Below are 12,927 nucleotides of genomic sequence, written 5' to 3'. Positions count from 1 at the left end.
AGCGAGAGAAAGTTTTTCTTACAAAACCTTTCATTATTGAATCATGCTAATTAACCACGAACGTACGTTTTTACCTAAACAAGTTTGCTCTTTTAAAAACAGGATACGCCGGCTAACCACATGGGAGCAGTCAGCCATAACTTTTCAAGTTGTGCAATTATTTTTGAGGATTGTGCTTTTGCCTTTAGTGATGATAGATATATTAATAAATATGTTTCCCAGAAAATCATTTAATAATTGCTCTTACCTTATCACAAATATTACAAATTTATTTCAACGATTTCCTTAGATTTTTTTAAAAGCACTCAATGCAAATACTATATTCGCTGCGGCGAGGACTACGTTGGCTTAACCGTACAAGCGTGTGTTAGAAAGAGATGACTGAATCGTACATTTGTTTGTTTTTATTTTTACGTACTATCCAATAGCGCCGTGGAAATAATTCTTTTGCTTCGTTTTTAATTGATTTTTTGTTCACTATACAATATACTTAATAAGCTTATAAGGATATACCTTACTTTTATAGCTCGGATTCCTACTTTAATGTATTATAATCGTATCAACCAATGCAAATACATACAAAAAGGAACNTTTTTAATTGATTTTTTGTTCACTATACAATATACTTAATAAGCTTATAAGGATATACCTTATTTTTATAACTCGGATTCCTACTTTAATGTATTATAATCGTATCAACCAATGCAAATACATACAAAAAGGAACTAGAATCACACCCGAAACCCAAATAGCAATGGCAACGAACAGCGACGTCAACTGCGACAGCGACGCGACGACAAAACAGAGACGGCCTTTGCGACAATGACGGTGATGATAGAATACCGAGTGGAGAGCACTTTGCAAAACTCGTTTACGACTTTTACATTACCTTCTACTGTTTGTATGCGCTTGCACTGATTGAAAAGAATAATTACATTTGATTTTGTGAAGTTTGCGAGTATTTTTCGCGCACAAACACACAAAATTTCACCAGAAAATCGTTATTTTCGCGGAGGCAACGAAATGAGACGACGTTGATAGAAAAAGTTCGGCCAGAGCTGCCAACTCCTTAGCAATGCTAAAAAAACACTACATCAGCGAGTGGTACTCGTAACTTTTTAGCTATCGATTTTAAATAACAATCGGTCTGATTGGCTTTTTTCACTTTTAATTTAACTGTCAAAATGGCTTTGTTTCTTTTCTTTTCAAACAGATAAATTTCAGGAAGAAGAAGAATGGGAATATTGAGAGAATTACGATCACAGAGAGCGAAATAAAGAAAAATTAAAGAAATGCAAAACTAGCAGAAATTAGCAAATAAACAGCTGACCGGTGTTAGCTTGTTTATTCATTTTGACAGCTGCTAGTCTCTGCAAGTAAAAATTTTACTAGCAGAAATTAGCAGGGGGCCTAGAAAATAAGAGTGTAAGAACAAGAGAGAGCTGCTAGTTTCTGCTTGTTTTTTGGGATAAGAAACGCTTTCCAGCAGAAATTCCGAAAGGCCTAAAAGATGCCAACTTTCAAACGCGTTTCAAGCTNCAGCTGACCGGTGTTAGCTTGTTTATTCATTTTGACAGCTGCTAGTCTCTGCAAGTAAAAATTTTACTAGCAGAAATTAGCAGGGGGCCTAGAAAATAAGAGTGTAAGAACAAGAGAGAGCTGCTAGTTTCTGCTTGTTTTTTGGGATAAGAAACGCTTTCCAGCAGAAATTCCGAAATGCCTGAAAGATGCCAACTTTCAAACGCGTTTTAAGCTTTTTAGGCTTTTCAGGCGTCGTCTGAAAGTTATTCCTTCGAACATTACAATGCCGTAATCGATAACACTTAAGAGCGAAATACACAACACAAGCGGCTTGACAAACCCAGCGAAATATCCCTTTGCTTCAAGCTATTAATTAATGGCTGCGTTTCTTTATACATTCCGGATAATCCCATTTCTCGTCCGGAATAAACAGAATGCCTTTGAAATATACGTTAACATATCATCAGGAACGTTCTAAAGAATAAGTAAACAAAAAAGTTTATTCCAAACGTTCAGNGAATGCGTTTGAAATATACGTCAACATATCATCAGGAACGTTCTAAAGAATAAATAAACAAAAAAGTTTATTCCAAACGTTCAGAATGAATAAAGAAATGCAGCCAATACGTTTATNAAAGTTTGCGAAAGCGGGTTCGTCAGCTGGGCGTTTGTTTACATCACAAGCACCACTATTTTACACTTTTATTCAAGTAAAGAAGAGTTAATTCAACATGACAACACATTTTAAAGCATTTTGTTGCATCATTTTACCTAAATTGTGCGTTTAAAGTGGCTGACAATAATTTTGGCTAATTTTGGTTTTCGTTGTTTTCTTTGCTTTGTTTACTTTTCGCTCGTTTTCCAGTGAAACAAGATGGCGTAGAACCCGCTAAAAAAATCGACTTTTTTCACTCTCTTGTTCTTACGTGATCTTGTGTCTTTCGTTCATGGTTTATACGCACATCTTATTTGCAAATAACAAGTGAGGACGTAGGAGAAAAAAATTAAAGAAAACCACGGTGCAGCGAACAAAGGTGGCGCCGTCAGTGGTACCGCTACTTTGGTTTTGCCGATTTTGACAGTTGTGGTAACTTGTAAATAAACCTTTGTTTACAAATCAGCTAAAGAGAAATTTAATTATAAGTGAAAAATCAGTTTAAATTGTGTTAATTTGCAATTTGCGAGTGATTTTTTAGTTGAAGACTGCTTAAAAACTAATTCAATGAAGTGCTGTATGTTATATTGCGACAGCCGTCAAGATGCAAGAAGCATAGATGCAAGTGTAANAAATTAAAGAAAACGATAATTTTTGACGTTGTGAACTAAAATTCTTTCCTTTAACGAGCCATGTTTGCATGTTGTAGTGTATTTCGCTCTTTACCATATTTTAAAGGAATTTTACACAAAGTTTAGGCAATTAAATGCAGGCAAAAATTATTTATTATTTGAACTGGAGATGGGCGCGGGGTATCGTGACCCGCGAGACCCACGGTACTGATTTCAAATTGGCCAGGATGGGCGGTATCGGGAAGGTCTGTGAAATTTTGCGGACGTGACGGGACCAAAATCCTTTCCCGATAAAACCGCAACCTCAGAAAATTCGGAAAACCTTCCTTAAAAACGATGTGTGAAATATGCACTTTTTATGTTTTGTTGGGACGAAAACGAACGGCGAAGCAAAACCAAATAATCGGAAGATGCCACATCTTTCATTCGTTTTTTTTTTGGTATTTAACATTAATTTGAAAAGCATGTGAATTTTTTTAGTGATCGGTTTCGGAACCCGAGGTATAATTCTGAAAAACGTCGGGATGGGCGGGTTCGGGTCTTAAAAATTGAATTTAGATGTGGGCGGGATCGGGACCAAATATTTAGTCTCGTGCCCCTCTCTAGTTTGAACATTAATAGAGGTCTTCATCAAAAGTGATAAACTGTTGAGAAATTTGATAAAACGATAAATAATTTTGATAAATGAACTGTCAAACTTTGTCACTTAGTCAAACGATTTTTGTGGATAAATGTATAAATTTCAGCAAGATTCAACCTTGACAGTTTACCAGGTTGTCAGTTTTGCACGAACACATAAAAAGCGAATGAACACTATGGACGAGGTAAGAATCAAAACGTAACTACCCATATATGTTACATAATACAAAATTTTATTTGCTAATCTTCCACTATTTTATAAAATAATCATTTAAAATTTTAGGAAGAGAAAATTCAAAGATTACTGTATAAAATGAATATGTTTGCAAATATTTACTGCATGTGTAATGTAAAGAAACTTTAAGCGCGAAAAGCTTGTTGTGGAGTTGCTCGCATGAAAATCCTGCAAAGCCTGAACGACTTCGAATTAGGAATGTTCGATATCGTATCGTTTATTCTGAATATCGATATTTCATGGCACGATAATCGATTTTCATTGGCATCACTGGAATGCACTACTGGAAGTATAGGGTGATATAGGGTTAAACGAATGAGCCTCCAAAACATAATGTCAAAATTCGAGAAAAAAAATTTCATTAATTCTTAAAAATTTTCATTAGCACCCTCCAGAAAAAAACTACCTGCGTGAGAAGACATTAAAAAGGTAGAAGATAATAAAATTACCTTTTAGAATTATTTAATTAACACGGTTTTGTTGGTGGTTGATAAAAGGTGACGTGTGTGTGTGGGTTTTTAGGATTGTTTGAAAACCACAATCCAAGCCCTTTGAACGCACACAGCTTCGGTGCACCTGCGATAGCCAAGTAGTGCACTCGTCACGTAGAGGGTGGTGCGCAATAATTTAGCAAGTAATCGTGCACATCGTACTGAATTCAATAATTGAATTTAAATTGCTACAGCGAGAACGAAAAAACACTGGCTCAAATGGACGGCAATAAAGACGAAGCTCATCGCTGTATAGATATAGCTGTACAAGCATTTGCGGAGGGTAAAATCGAGAAAGCTGAAAAATTTGTGCTAAAAGCCGAGAAATTGTTTCCAACTGCACGGGCCAAGGGTGAGCATAAATAAATCTGTGTTCATATGGAATAGTAGCTTATGTCAGGAAGCTGGCTTTAGTATAATGCGGCATTCCCTTTATTCTTTAAACGACGAAGAATGACGCATTAGACCAGCATTTCGACATAATCTATACCATAATAAAAATGTTAAACCTTAACGCGAATTCCGTTTAAAAATTATAAATTTTTTATATTTCTTCGGTCAGAGTTACTGGCTAAAGTGAAGTCAGGCACAACTACAGGTGCGGGCAAAACGAGCAACAGTACAGGTGGCAACGGCACGGCCCACCGTGAGACCACTGCTACTGATGGTCCACGTAAGCGCAAGAACTCTGACTCTCGTCATGCAGAGCCGGAGTATACGAAGGAGCAACTTGAGGCCGTACGTAAGGTTAAAGGGTAAGTGATTATAGCTTTATTGTTGCACGTTTTGTATAAAATTTTTTACATATTTTAGTTGTCGCGATTACTACGAAATTTTAAGCGTTACCAAAGAATCCACTGATTCGGAAATTAAGAAATCCTACAAGAAATTGGCATTACTTTTGCATCCTGACAAAAATAAAGCACCTGGCGCTTCGGACGCCTTCAAAGCTGTGGGAAACGCTGCTGCTATTCTCACAGATGCTGAGAAACGTAAGCAATACGATCTATATGGCTTAAATGAGACACACAGCAGTGGACACGGTGTTCGCAGAGACAATTACGAGTATGCATACGCACGCGGTTTCCAAGCCGAAGTTAGTCCTGAAGATTTATTCAATATGTTCTTTGGCGGTGGCTTTGCCCAGCAAAATGTATACATGCGTCAACAAAGGCGTCGACAACAGCATCGTGATGATGGCGAAGTAAGTGTGAATTTTGATTGGGAACATTAAACTTTATTTATGCCTATTGCAGCATCAATCGAATTCTTCGGCGCTTATAAACTTTTTGCCCATACTACTTTTGATTGGTTTATCGATGATATCCTCGTTCTTCATATCGGATCCGATTTACAGCTTAACGCCATCACAGTGAGTTTTTTTTTTTTGTCAATTAAAAAGAAAGTAAATCTGTACTTAAATTCTTTTTACAGTAAATATGCTGTAAAACGTGAAACAAATCGCTTAAAAGTTCCGTACTATGTGAAGAATAATTTCCACTCCGAATATCAAGGATCCGTTGGACGTTTAGAAGAGTCAGTGGAGGAGGACTTTATAGACCATCTGAAGTATTCTTGCAGCCGCGAGCGTAATTACCGTAAGTAAATTAACTTTGGACCGGTTATAAATTATACCATGACGGTTTTATTTCTAGGTGATTCTATGTTGGCAAAAGCTCGCTCGTTTGGTGATCGCGAACTTTTCCGTAAAGCACAAAATATAAATATGCCTTCGTGTGACAACCTACAGAATTATTTGAATACGTAGTTTATTCTAAAATAAGTAAATTTGTTTGTTGTCTTCGTTATTGTGTTTTTAATACATTACATTTATTTACATATAATTTAAAATCTTAGTAGGAAAAAATGGAAATCGACAAAATATGTACGTGCGTTCCTAATTGAGAATTTTAGCTAAAGTAACTTCCGAGGATAACGACCGGGTAAAACAAAAATTTAAACTTATGAGCGCGTGTATGTTAATATTACGCTGTTTTGATTATCTTATAGCTATTTTTCAAGCAAGTTTTGGAATAGAATCAAATTACCTTACATAACATGCATATTTAGATTAACAAAAATATAAAACGCTGCTTTATTTAAGATCAGATAGTTTGGCAATAAATGCAATAGTCGATATCTGTTGACGTTTTCTTTATAATACGAAGGATGCAAGCAAAATTCTATTTTAGCAGCATAAAGCGTTCCAAAAAAAAGTGGTTGGGTCTCTGGAGTGACAGTCCTTAGTCAGGAATAAATGTTGCTCTCTTCTTAAAGACCCCACAGCCACTGGGAAATCAGATTTACAATGTCGATTGTAATGGATGGAAACTGCTGAATTTTTAATCTTTTTTTCTTGATGGTATCCGAAAAAAGGTATTTTCTCTTTTTAGTATTTAGTTAGTTTTATTTTTTTATAAAATATGGATTAAAAGTATGGAAATTATAGCCCTTGCGTGTTGTTTATCAGTTAATGATTGGCGTTCCAAAATTCAATTGGCAATAATCGCCTCCAGGGCGGCAACAACATCACCACTCTGTTCGCGAAGCACTTTCTCTGCTTGAGTGCGTGTAATTAACATTTCATTCATCTAAAAATAAAAATGTAAATTAGAAAAAAACCTCACAATAGAAGCACCGCTGGTTTACTTACTATCAGTTCAATGTCCTCTTTTTTCACATGCACTTTCTGGAGCTCCATTTCTTTAGCAAATTTCCGCTCATCTTCTTTACTCCGCTTATTGCCTATTTGCTCAACGGCCTGTTTAGTAATTGTTAGATAAATTTTATTAAACAAAAAACGTATGGTCACTCACGCTCGATATGTGCGCTGCCGAGATTTCCTTCTCCTCCGCATAATCAGTCACACGTTCCAAATCTGCTGCGCCGCCATCGTGACGGGTTTGTTTCTTCTGCTTCTTATCCTGAACATCCTCCTCAGTGCCATTAATTTCATTTTCAGACATTTTCGATGTTAAATTTACCAAATTAATATAATTATTATCTTTTTACTTTAAAATGTGCGAAATTGTTGAAAGAGATCACAGCTGGAAAAGGGATGAGTGCAAACGTCAAAGCTGTGTTTAATAAGTACAACACATTTTAAGTAATGCCTGGGTTATAATGGAAGTAATGCAGCGTTTTTGCTGCATTTAAAATGCAACATTTAGCACTTTCGAACATATGTTTTCGAAGAGCGTTCATGCTACCGCATTTAGCAAATGTACATTTACGCGAGTTCGAAATCGTATGCTTCTGACAAACAGCCGTGTTCCAGTCGCTTATTCAGATTCGTATCTATTACGATAAATTCTCACAGAAAAGATAATGTGCAAAAACCCCTACTGAAAAGGAAAAAATAAATTCTAAACCGAAAATTCAATACAAAAACTTGAATTGTTTTAACCATAACCGAACATTTGTTTGTGTATATATTCATTTGTCGGTGCTTTCAATTATAATTTTCATACTTAATTAGGAAACAAAATAAACAGAGTTGATCACAAATTAATCCAGATTTCTATCAGCATCATATCGATGTTGAATTTGCGTAACTTTTCTTTATCCAAATAGTGTAAAATAATAAATGAAATCTCGATCGGCGATCACTGAAACGCAGCTAGCGACTGTATACTCGAAAAAGCAATGTTGCCACTTTTTCACATTAAACCATGTTCGAATCGTGGAAATTTTGGAAGATCACAGGGTTGCTTTTAGCATTTAGATTCTTAATGCATAAATGGAGTTGCATTTAGTTGCATTTAGGTGACGAATTTTGTATGGATAAATGTACATTTAGAGAAGCATTTAGAGCTAAATGCGCTAAATGTGCTTTTACGCGTAAACAAAAACAGCCTATTACGGAACGGAGTGAACTTTCACTTAATTATCTATTATATGGGAAATGAATGCAAATGGTTATAATGCACGTAACGTAACGTAAAACGGAATTATCTAAAATAAATAGATAGATAGATAGTTGGTGGGGTAAGGCACTGCGACCACTGGGTCTATTGTGTCCCATCTAAAATCACTAGATCCTTACGAATTCGCCGCGATTAGTTACGATTCGCCTCGTCCATTATAATCAAGGCAAAAATCAATAGATCCTTACGAATTCGCCGCGATTTGTTACTATTCGCCCCGTGCATTATAACCAAGGTATAAGGCAGACTAGACACAAAACGACATGGGTCTGTACAACTTTAAAAGTTTGACCAAATCAGAAGTTACCCCAAAGAAGGTAAATTAAATTTATTTATTAAATTTAGATTTGCGTTCTTTGGTTGCGGTTACGTAGACCGGACTGTCGTAGGAACGTACGTAATCTTGTATTTTTGGGTGCATGAAAAACATTTTGAGTTGGCAGCATAGCACCAGTGGATTGGGTATTTTTTGGGCTTTTGTCATTTCATTTTAGTTGCCGATTTTCGTTTCACACTTTCGTTCGCATCGGAAAAGTTGTGCTGGGTTCTCGTGTTCTGCTGCTGGATTTTCAACGCGAAAAAAGAGTGAAAATAATATTTTAATTACAGTGAATTTGTGTAAAAACTATTATATAAAAGGTAAGTAGCATGGTTTAATAAAAATTTAATTGTAATTCGACGAATTGTTGCCGTAAAATTAGTTTGGAAATTTTGCAAAATCGCGCCGAATGTGCCTCAGCAAGCCATCGTTTCAAGATGGCGGACAATGGTTGGCGGCATTGTGACGGCAGAGAAAATTTGGCATAATTCTATTTTAACACTTAAAAATTCGCTTTAATTAAAATTAAGTTTGCTTTATACAAAATAGGGTTTGTTTTAAAGAAGGAAATATCTCTCCATCGTTTATTAAAACAAATGCAGCTGGTTGCAAATGGCATTGGTGCGTCGACGCTGGCGTAGGCTGAGCCTCGCGTTGACGCCAATCGGGTTTCCGATGCTGCCGGCGACTACTATCGATTATTTGTGTCATAAACACGTTGTGAGTTAAAGCCCGAATTTGGCAATTTAGCGTAACTTAGAACTTAGAAAATCAAAATGAAACTGACTTTGGCGGGGTATTAAATTACGTAAAGTTTCGACGGTGCAAATATAAGCAACATGATTAATGAAAATTTGCAACACGTTGCTAGAAATTCACACCGAACGTGATACTTTAAAAAATCGTGCTACACTGTGGTTGTGATTGCAACTCGAACAAGCCTTATATGCTTATTTATTTTGCATATTTGCAGTTAATTTTACATTTTAACCTAAAATGGCCACTGACGCACAAGCCAATAACGAAGACTACTCCCAAGAGTATGGGGATGATGACAACAGCCAAGAATATGATGATGATCAACCACAAGGAGATTTTGATGATCAAGAGGAAAATGACGACTACAATGACCAAAGCCAAGACCAGTCAGGTGGCGGTGGTACTAGCACTTCTGGTAGCCCTAAATATATACGTTTACGTGGCTTACCATGGTCTGCGACGCATCAAGAAATCTTAGATTTTCTGGGAAATGTTAATGTTGTTAATGGCTCAAAGGGTATTCATCTCATAACCAGCCGCTGGGATGGGAAAAATACCGGTGAAGCATACGTTGAAGTGCAGGCCCAAGAGGATGTTGAAGAAGCGCGCAAATTAAATAAGGGTAGTATGGGACATCGCTACATTGAAGGTAAGTGTAATGCAAAACGGGGAAAAATTTAAATAAAACCCCATTGTTTTTTTTTTTTAAGTATTCACCGCTAACCCAAAGGAAGCGAAAGAAGCCATGCGTAAAACCGGTAGCCATGGCGTATCATACGTTGTGAAACTGCGTGGACTGCCATATGCAGTTACCGAACAACAAGTTGAGGAATTCTTTAACGGTAAGTAGAGGCTTTTGTGGTTTTCACTTAGTTTGTATGTATAGCAACGTTAATGAAAATTGGAGTTTGCAATATTTTGAGTTTGGAAGGTGTTATTGGATACATAATTAGTTTTTTTTTTTTGGAAAAAAATCAGCAATCATATTTTAAAGTAATATGCTGATGTCTCTGTTGGCAAGGTTGGTATTTGTAAAACTTACCATTAAGCCTATTTGTTTTTGTTTAAAATAGGCAGTTACTTTTTAGAAACTCACCATATTTACTATTTAGTATATAAAGGGTTATCCATCTAAACGTTTGTTTTTTGTTTTTTTTTTTTTTTAATAAAGCACTTAGAACTGGATGTCGGAATTATTATTATTACCCGAAAGAACAACCTCTGACATATACTTTTTAAAAATAATTTTATTGAAATATTGGCTGCGACTACGCTGTAGGTGGTCCATTCGAAAGGTCCAATTTTCAATTAATCTTGCCAGCAATGCGCGTTTTGCATTATAGACTTCACATGACCCTAGGTGTGATCAAACGATACCTTTCTGAAACCAAATGTTGCCGATATCACGGGCTTCAATTTCAGCCAGCAAAGAGTTCGTCATATTGTTTGGGTAGCACTCGCCTTTGACGATTATGTTCTGTCTGCGCCCAAAATTTAAATGGAATTATGTGTTTTTAAAAAGTAAGTGCCAAATTACTCTTGCGGGTTATTAATAAAGATTCCGACATCCAGTTCTGTTTTTGTTTTATTTGAAATTAAAAAAAAAAGAAAAGNTCTGGGTCGTTCCGGTTACGTAGACCCGACTGTCGTGGGAACGACATATTGTTTGGGTAGCACTCGCCTTTGACGATTATGTTCTGTCTGCGCCCAAAATTTGAATGGAATTATGTGTTTTTAAAAAGTAAGTGCCAAATTACTCTTTCGGGTAATAATAAAGATTCCGACATCCAGTTCTGTTTTTGTTTTATTTGAGATTAAAAAAAAAACAAAACGTCTAGATGGATCAATCCGTACATAGAGTATTGGCCATATCTTTAGCACCCCCATTTCCTAGTGATATTGTTTGCCACTTATGTTTAATTATTAATTTTTAAGAATTTTCAATTAAAACAGTTCATTCTCTAACAAAACCCAAATAAAGCCAAGTTTTAAACTTTGTAAAATACTACAAAAAAATGCAACAAGTTTTCACGTAAATTTCAAATATTTTTCTCAGAAAGGTAAGAATTTGAGTACGCAGTTGTATAGCTCATTCAATTTTAGTCTATTTATGTGTAAGTTTCAAGGGGCTAAAAATAACCGTTAATTTTTTTAGATTTTTTTTTGTCGCACAACACCTACGAGAAAATTCTATAAAAGCAAAGGTTATTTTTAGCCACTTGAACCTTGCACATTGTTAGACTAAAATTGGATGAGCTATAAAACTGCGTACTCAAAAAAATTCTAACACTTCTGAGAAAAAAGTTTGAAATTTTTGTGAAAATTTGTTTAATTTTTTTTTTACAAAGTTTGAAACTTGGGTTATAATGGGGTTTTTTAGATAATGAACTGTATTTTAATTGAGTATTCCTAAAAAAAAAACACGAGTGGGAAACAATATTACTTTGAAATGGGAGTGTTATTGTATTGCCTAGTACTGTATACATACATATCTACGCATTTGTACAATCATTTGGTCTTTAAAATCATGTAGTTTTTTTGTTTAATGTTTTCAAGGAGAAATCTTTAGTTATAAACAAACAAACAAAATGTGTATTTAGCGATTTCGGCTAATAGTAATATTGATTTAACATATTTTACTTAATTTAGCAAATTTTTAGATAAGGCAAAAACCCTTTGTTCGTTCCTCTTTATTTAAAACCAATTGTGCAAACTTGGTGCCTCCACTACTCTTTCCAATAGCATTACATTACAACAGCAAGCAACGACACAGCGTTACAATATATGCAGCAATAATGATGATTTTTTTTTATAAAGTTTCTCATAGAACAAATACAAAAAACAAAAAAAAAATTGTATACTATGAATTGAAAGAATTCTTACATTTGGTTGTTATCGTCATGGGCAGGGTTGGAAATCAAACCGGATCGGGAGGGAATACTTTTTGTTATGGACAAAAGGGGTCGTGCGACTGGGGAAGCTTTTGTTCAGTTCGAAAGCCAGGAAGACACTGAACAAGCCTTGGGACGTAATCGGGAAAAGATTGGGCACAGGTGGGTTGTCACTATAATTTCTTTGTCTCTTAAATAATAATGAATAAAACGATCACTTCTCTATTAATTAAAAAAAAAATAATAATTAAATACATATATGCAATTACCTTTTTTACTACCATTTTGTTTTAGGTTCTTATGCAGAAAAAACTAAACCCAAACTGAATTGTTGAAGAAAATTTGTACTAGGAAAAATTAAAAAATCAGTTTGTGGGTTTCTTTAATTAAAAACATTGAGTGAAAAACTCCAAAGTTGTTACCGAGAAATTTTGTGGATTCGGTTAACTTTTCGGTGTCTTTAAGGCACTCTGGACCTTTACTCTGGTTTAAGGGAATACTCCCAAAGGAATATAAATTTTGTCAACACTGCAGTGCGGTGATTGAAAAGCCTTCTACGCAAATTTATTTTCTAATATATTTTGAAGAAGTTTTTCTTGGTAAAATCAAATTGCACATTTTGACCAGAAAATCTAACACTAGCCACTAAAGTGTTTAGACAAAAAAATATATTTCACTTTTTTGTTTTTAATTCCAAGTCTACTATTGAGTTCTTATTTTTAGAAACATGTTTTCTTAACTTCTTCGGCTATAAAAAGTTTCTGACAAACGTCTTCCAGCGCTTTGATAAAAAACAATCTGTTTCAAGTTTTCAGTGCAATCAATTTACCTAACTTGGAAAAGTATGAGTAAAATTTTA

At 35.2% G+C, this 12,927-nt stretch overlaps 3 protein-coding genes and 1 long non-coding RNA gene across 7 annotated transcripts in view; 2 read left to right on the top strand and 2 right to left on the bottom strand.

Annotated features, from left to right (window-relative positions):
* Window positions 1-609: 609 nt before the first annotated feature.
* On the bottom strand, window positions 610-1,060 carry LOC108378286 (uncharacterized). 2 transcript variants are annotated; one of them, XR_001849401.1, is made up of 2 exons: window positions 890-1,060; window positions 610-674 (listed from the first exon to the last, which is right to left on the bottom strand). It is a non-coding gene; the product is annotated as an uncharacterized LOC108378286 (long non-coding RNA). The 2 variants fall into 2 exon arrangements; XR_001849402.1 differs by having other exon boundaries at window positions 610-671.
* Window positions 1,061-4,006: 2,946 nt separating this feature from the next.
* On the top strand, window positions 4,007-6,312 carry LOC108378288 (dnaJ homolog subfamily B member 12). 2 transcript variants are annotated; one of them, XM_017634573.1, is made up of 7 exons: window positions 4,007-4,111; window positions 4,180-4,525; window positions 4,736-4,928; window positions 4,987-5,377; window positions 5,430-5,545; window positions 5,608-5,771; window positions 5,829-6,312. In XM_017634573.1, exons 2-7 carry the CDS (start codon window positions 4,393-4,395, stop codon window positions 5,939-5,941), a joined length of 1,110 nt encoding a protein of 369 aa, XP_017490062.1. In that variant the 5' UTR covers window positions 4,007-4,111; window positions 4,180-4,392; the 3' UTR covers window positions 5,942-6,312. The 2 variants fall into 2 exon arrangements, with proteins under 2 accessions (XP_017490062.1, XP_017490063.1); XM_017634574.1 differs by having other exon boundaries at window positions 4,055-4,525.
* A 240-nt stretch (window positions 6,313-6,552) lies between these two features.
* Window positions 6,553-7,253, bottom strand: LOC108378289 (huntingtin-interacting protein K). Its single transcript, XM_017634576.1, has 3 exons — window positions 6,990-7,253; window positions 6,827-6,934; window positions 6,553-6,764 (listed from the first exon to the last, which is right to left on the bottom strand). The coding sequence occupies exons 1-3, from the start codon at window positions 7,137-7,139 to the stop codon at window positions 6,666-6,668; spliced, it is 357 nt and encodes a 118-aa protein (XP_017490065.1). The 5' UTR covers window positions 7,140-7,253; the 3' UTR covers window positions 6,553-6,665.
* Window positions 7,254-8,591: 1,338 nt separating this feature from the next.
* glo (heterogeneous nuclear ribonucleoprotein glorund) overlaps window positions 8,592-12,927 on the top strand; it is a 6,409-nt gene continuing 2,073 nt past the window's right edge. For both annotated transcript variants that reach the window (XM_017634572.1, XM_017634571.1), the window contains exons 1-4: window positions 8,592-8,738; window positions 9,392-9,826; window positions 9,888-10,019; window positions 12,086-12,230. In XM_017634572.1, the coding sequence (XP_017490061.1) occupies window positions 9,415-9,826; window positions 9,888-10,019; window positions 12,086-12,230 (689 nt within the window). In that variant the 5' untranslated portion in view covers window positions 8,592-8,738; window positions 9,392-9,414. The remainder of the gene's footprint in view (window positions 8,739-9,391; window positions 9,827-9,887; window positions 10,020-12,085; window positions 12,231-12,927) is intronic.

This window comes from Rhagoletis zephyria, unplaced genomic scaffold (assembly GCF_001687245.7).
Source record: "Rhagoletis zephyria isolate East Lansing unplaced genomic scaffold, Rhagoletis_zephyria_1.1 Rzeph_scaffold_13746, whole genome shotgun sequence".
Classification (NCBI taxonomy): domain Eukaryota; kingdom Metazoa; phylum Arthropoda; class Insecta; order Diptera; family Tephritidae; genus Rhagoletis; species Rhagoletis zephyria.
This window is presented reverse-complemented; position numbering and strand designations above follow the sequence as displayed.

What these genes read in the sequence shown, in the direction of transcription:
- LOC108378288 (XM_017634573.1), top strand. Translation starts at nt 4,393, where the DNA reads ATGGACGGCAATAAAGACGAAGCTCATCGCTGTATAGATATAGCTGTA. An exon ending in TCCAACTGCACGGGCCAAGG is followed by an intron (nt 4,526 to 4,735) that starts GTGAGCATAAAT and finishes TTCTTCGGTCAG; the next exon opens with AGTTACTGGCTAAAGTGAAG. An exon ending in AGCATCGTGATGATGGCGAA is followed by an intron (nt 5,378 to 5,429) that starts GTAAGTGTGAAT and finishes TGCCTATTGCAG; the next exon opens with CATCAATCGAATTCTTCGGC.
- LOC108378289 (XM_017634576.1), bottom strand. Translation starts at nt 7,139, where the DNA reads ATGTCTGAAAATGAAATTAATGGCACTGAGGAGGATGTTCAGGATAAG. An exon ending in CGGCAGCGCACATATCGAGC is followed by an intron (nt 6,935 to 6,989) that starts GTGAGTGACCAT and finishes ATTACTAAACAG; the next exon opens with GCCGTTGAGCAAATAGGCAA. An exon ending in AAGAGGACATTGAACTGATA is followed by an intron (nt 6,765 to 6,826) that starts GTAAGTAAACCA and finishes TTTTATTTTTAG; the next exon opens with ATGAATGAAATGTTAATTAC.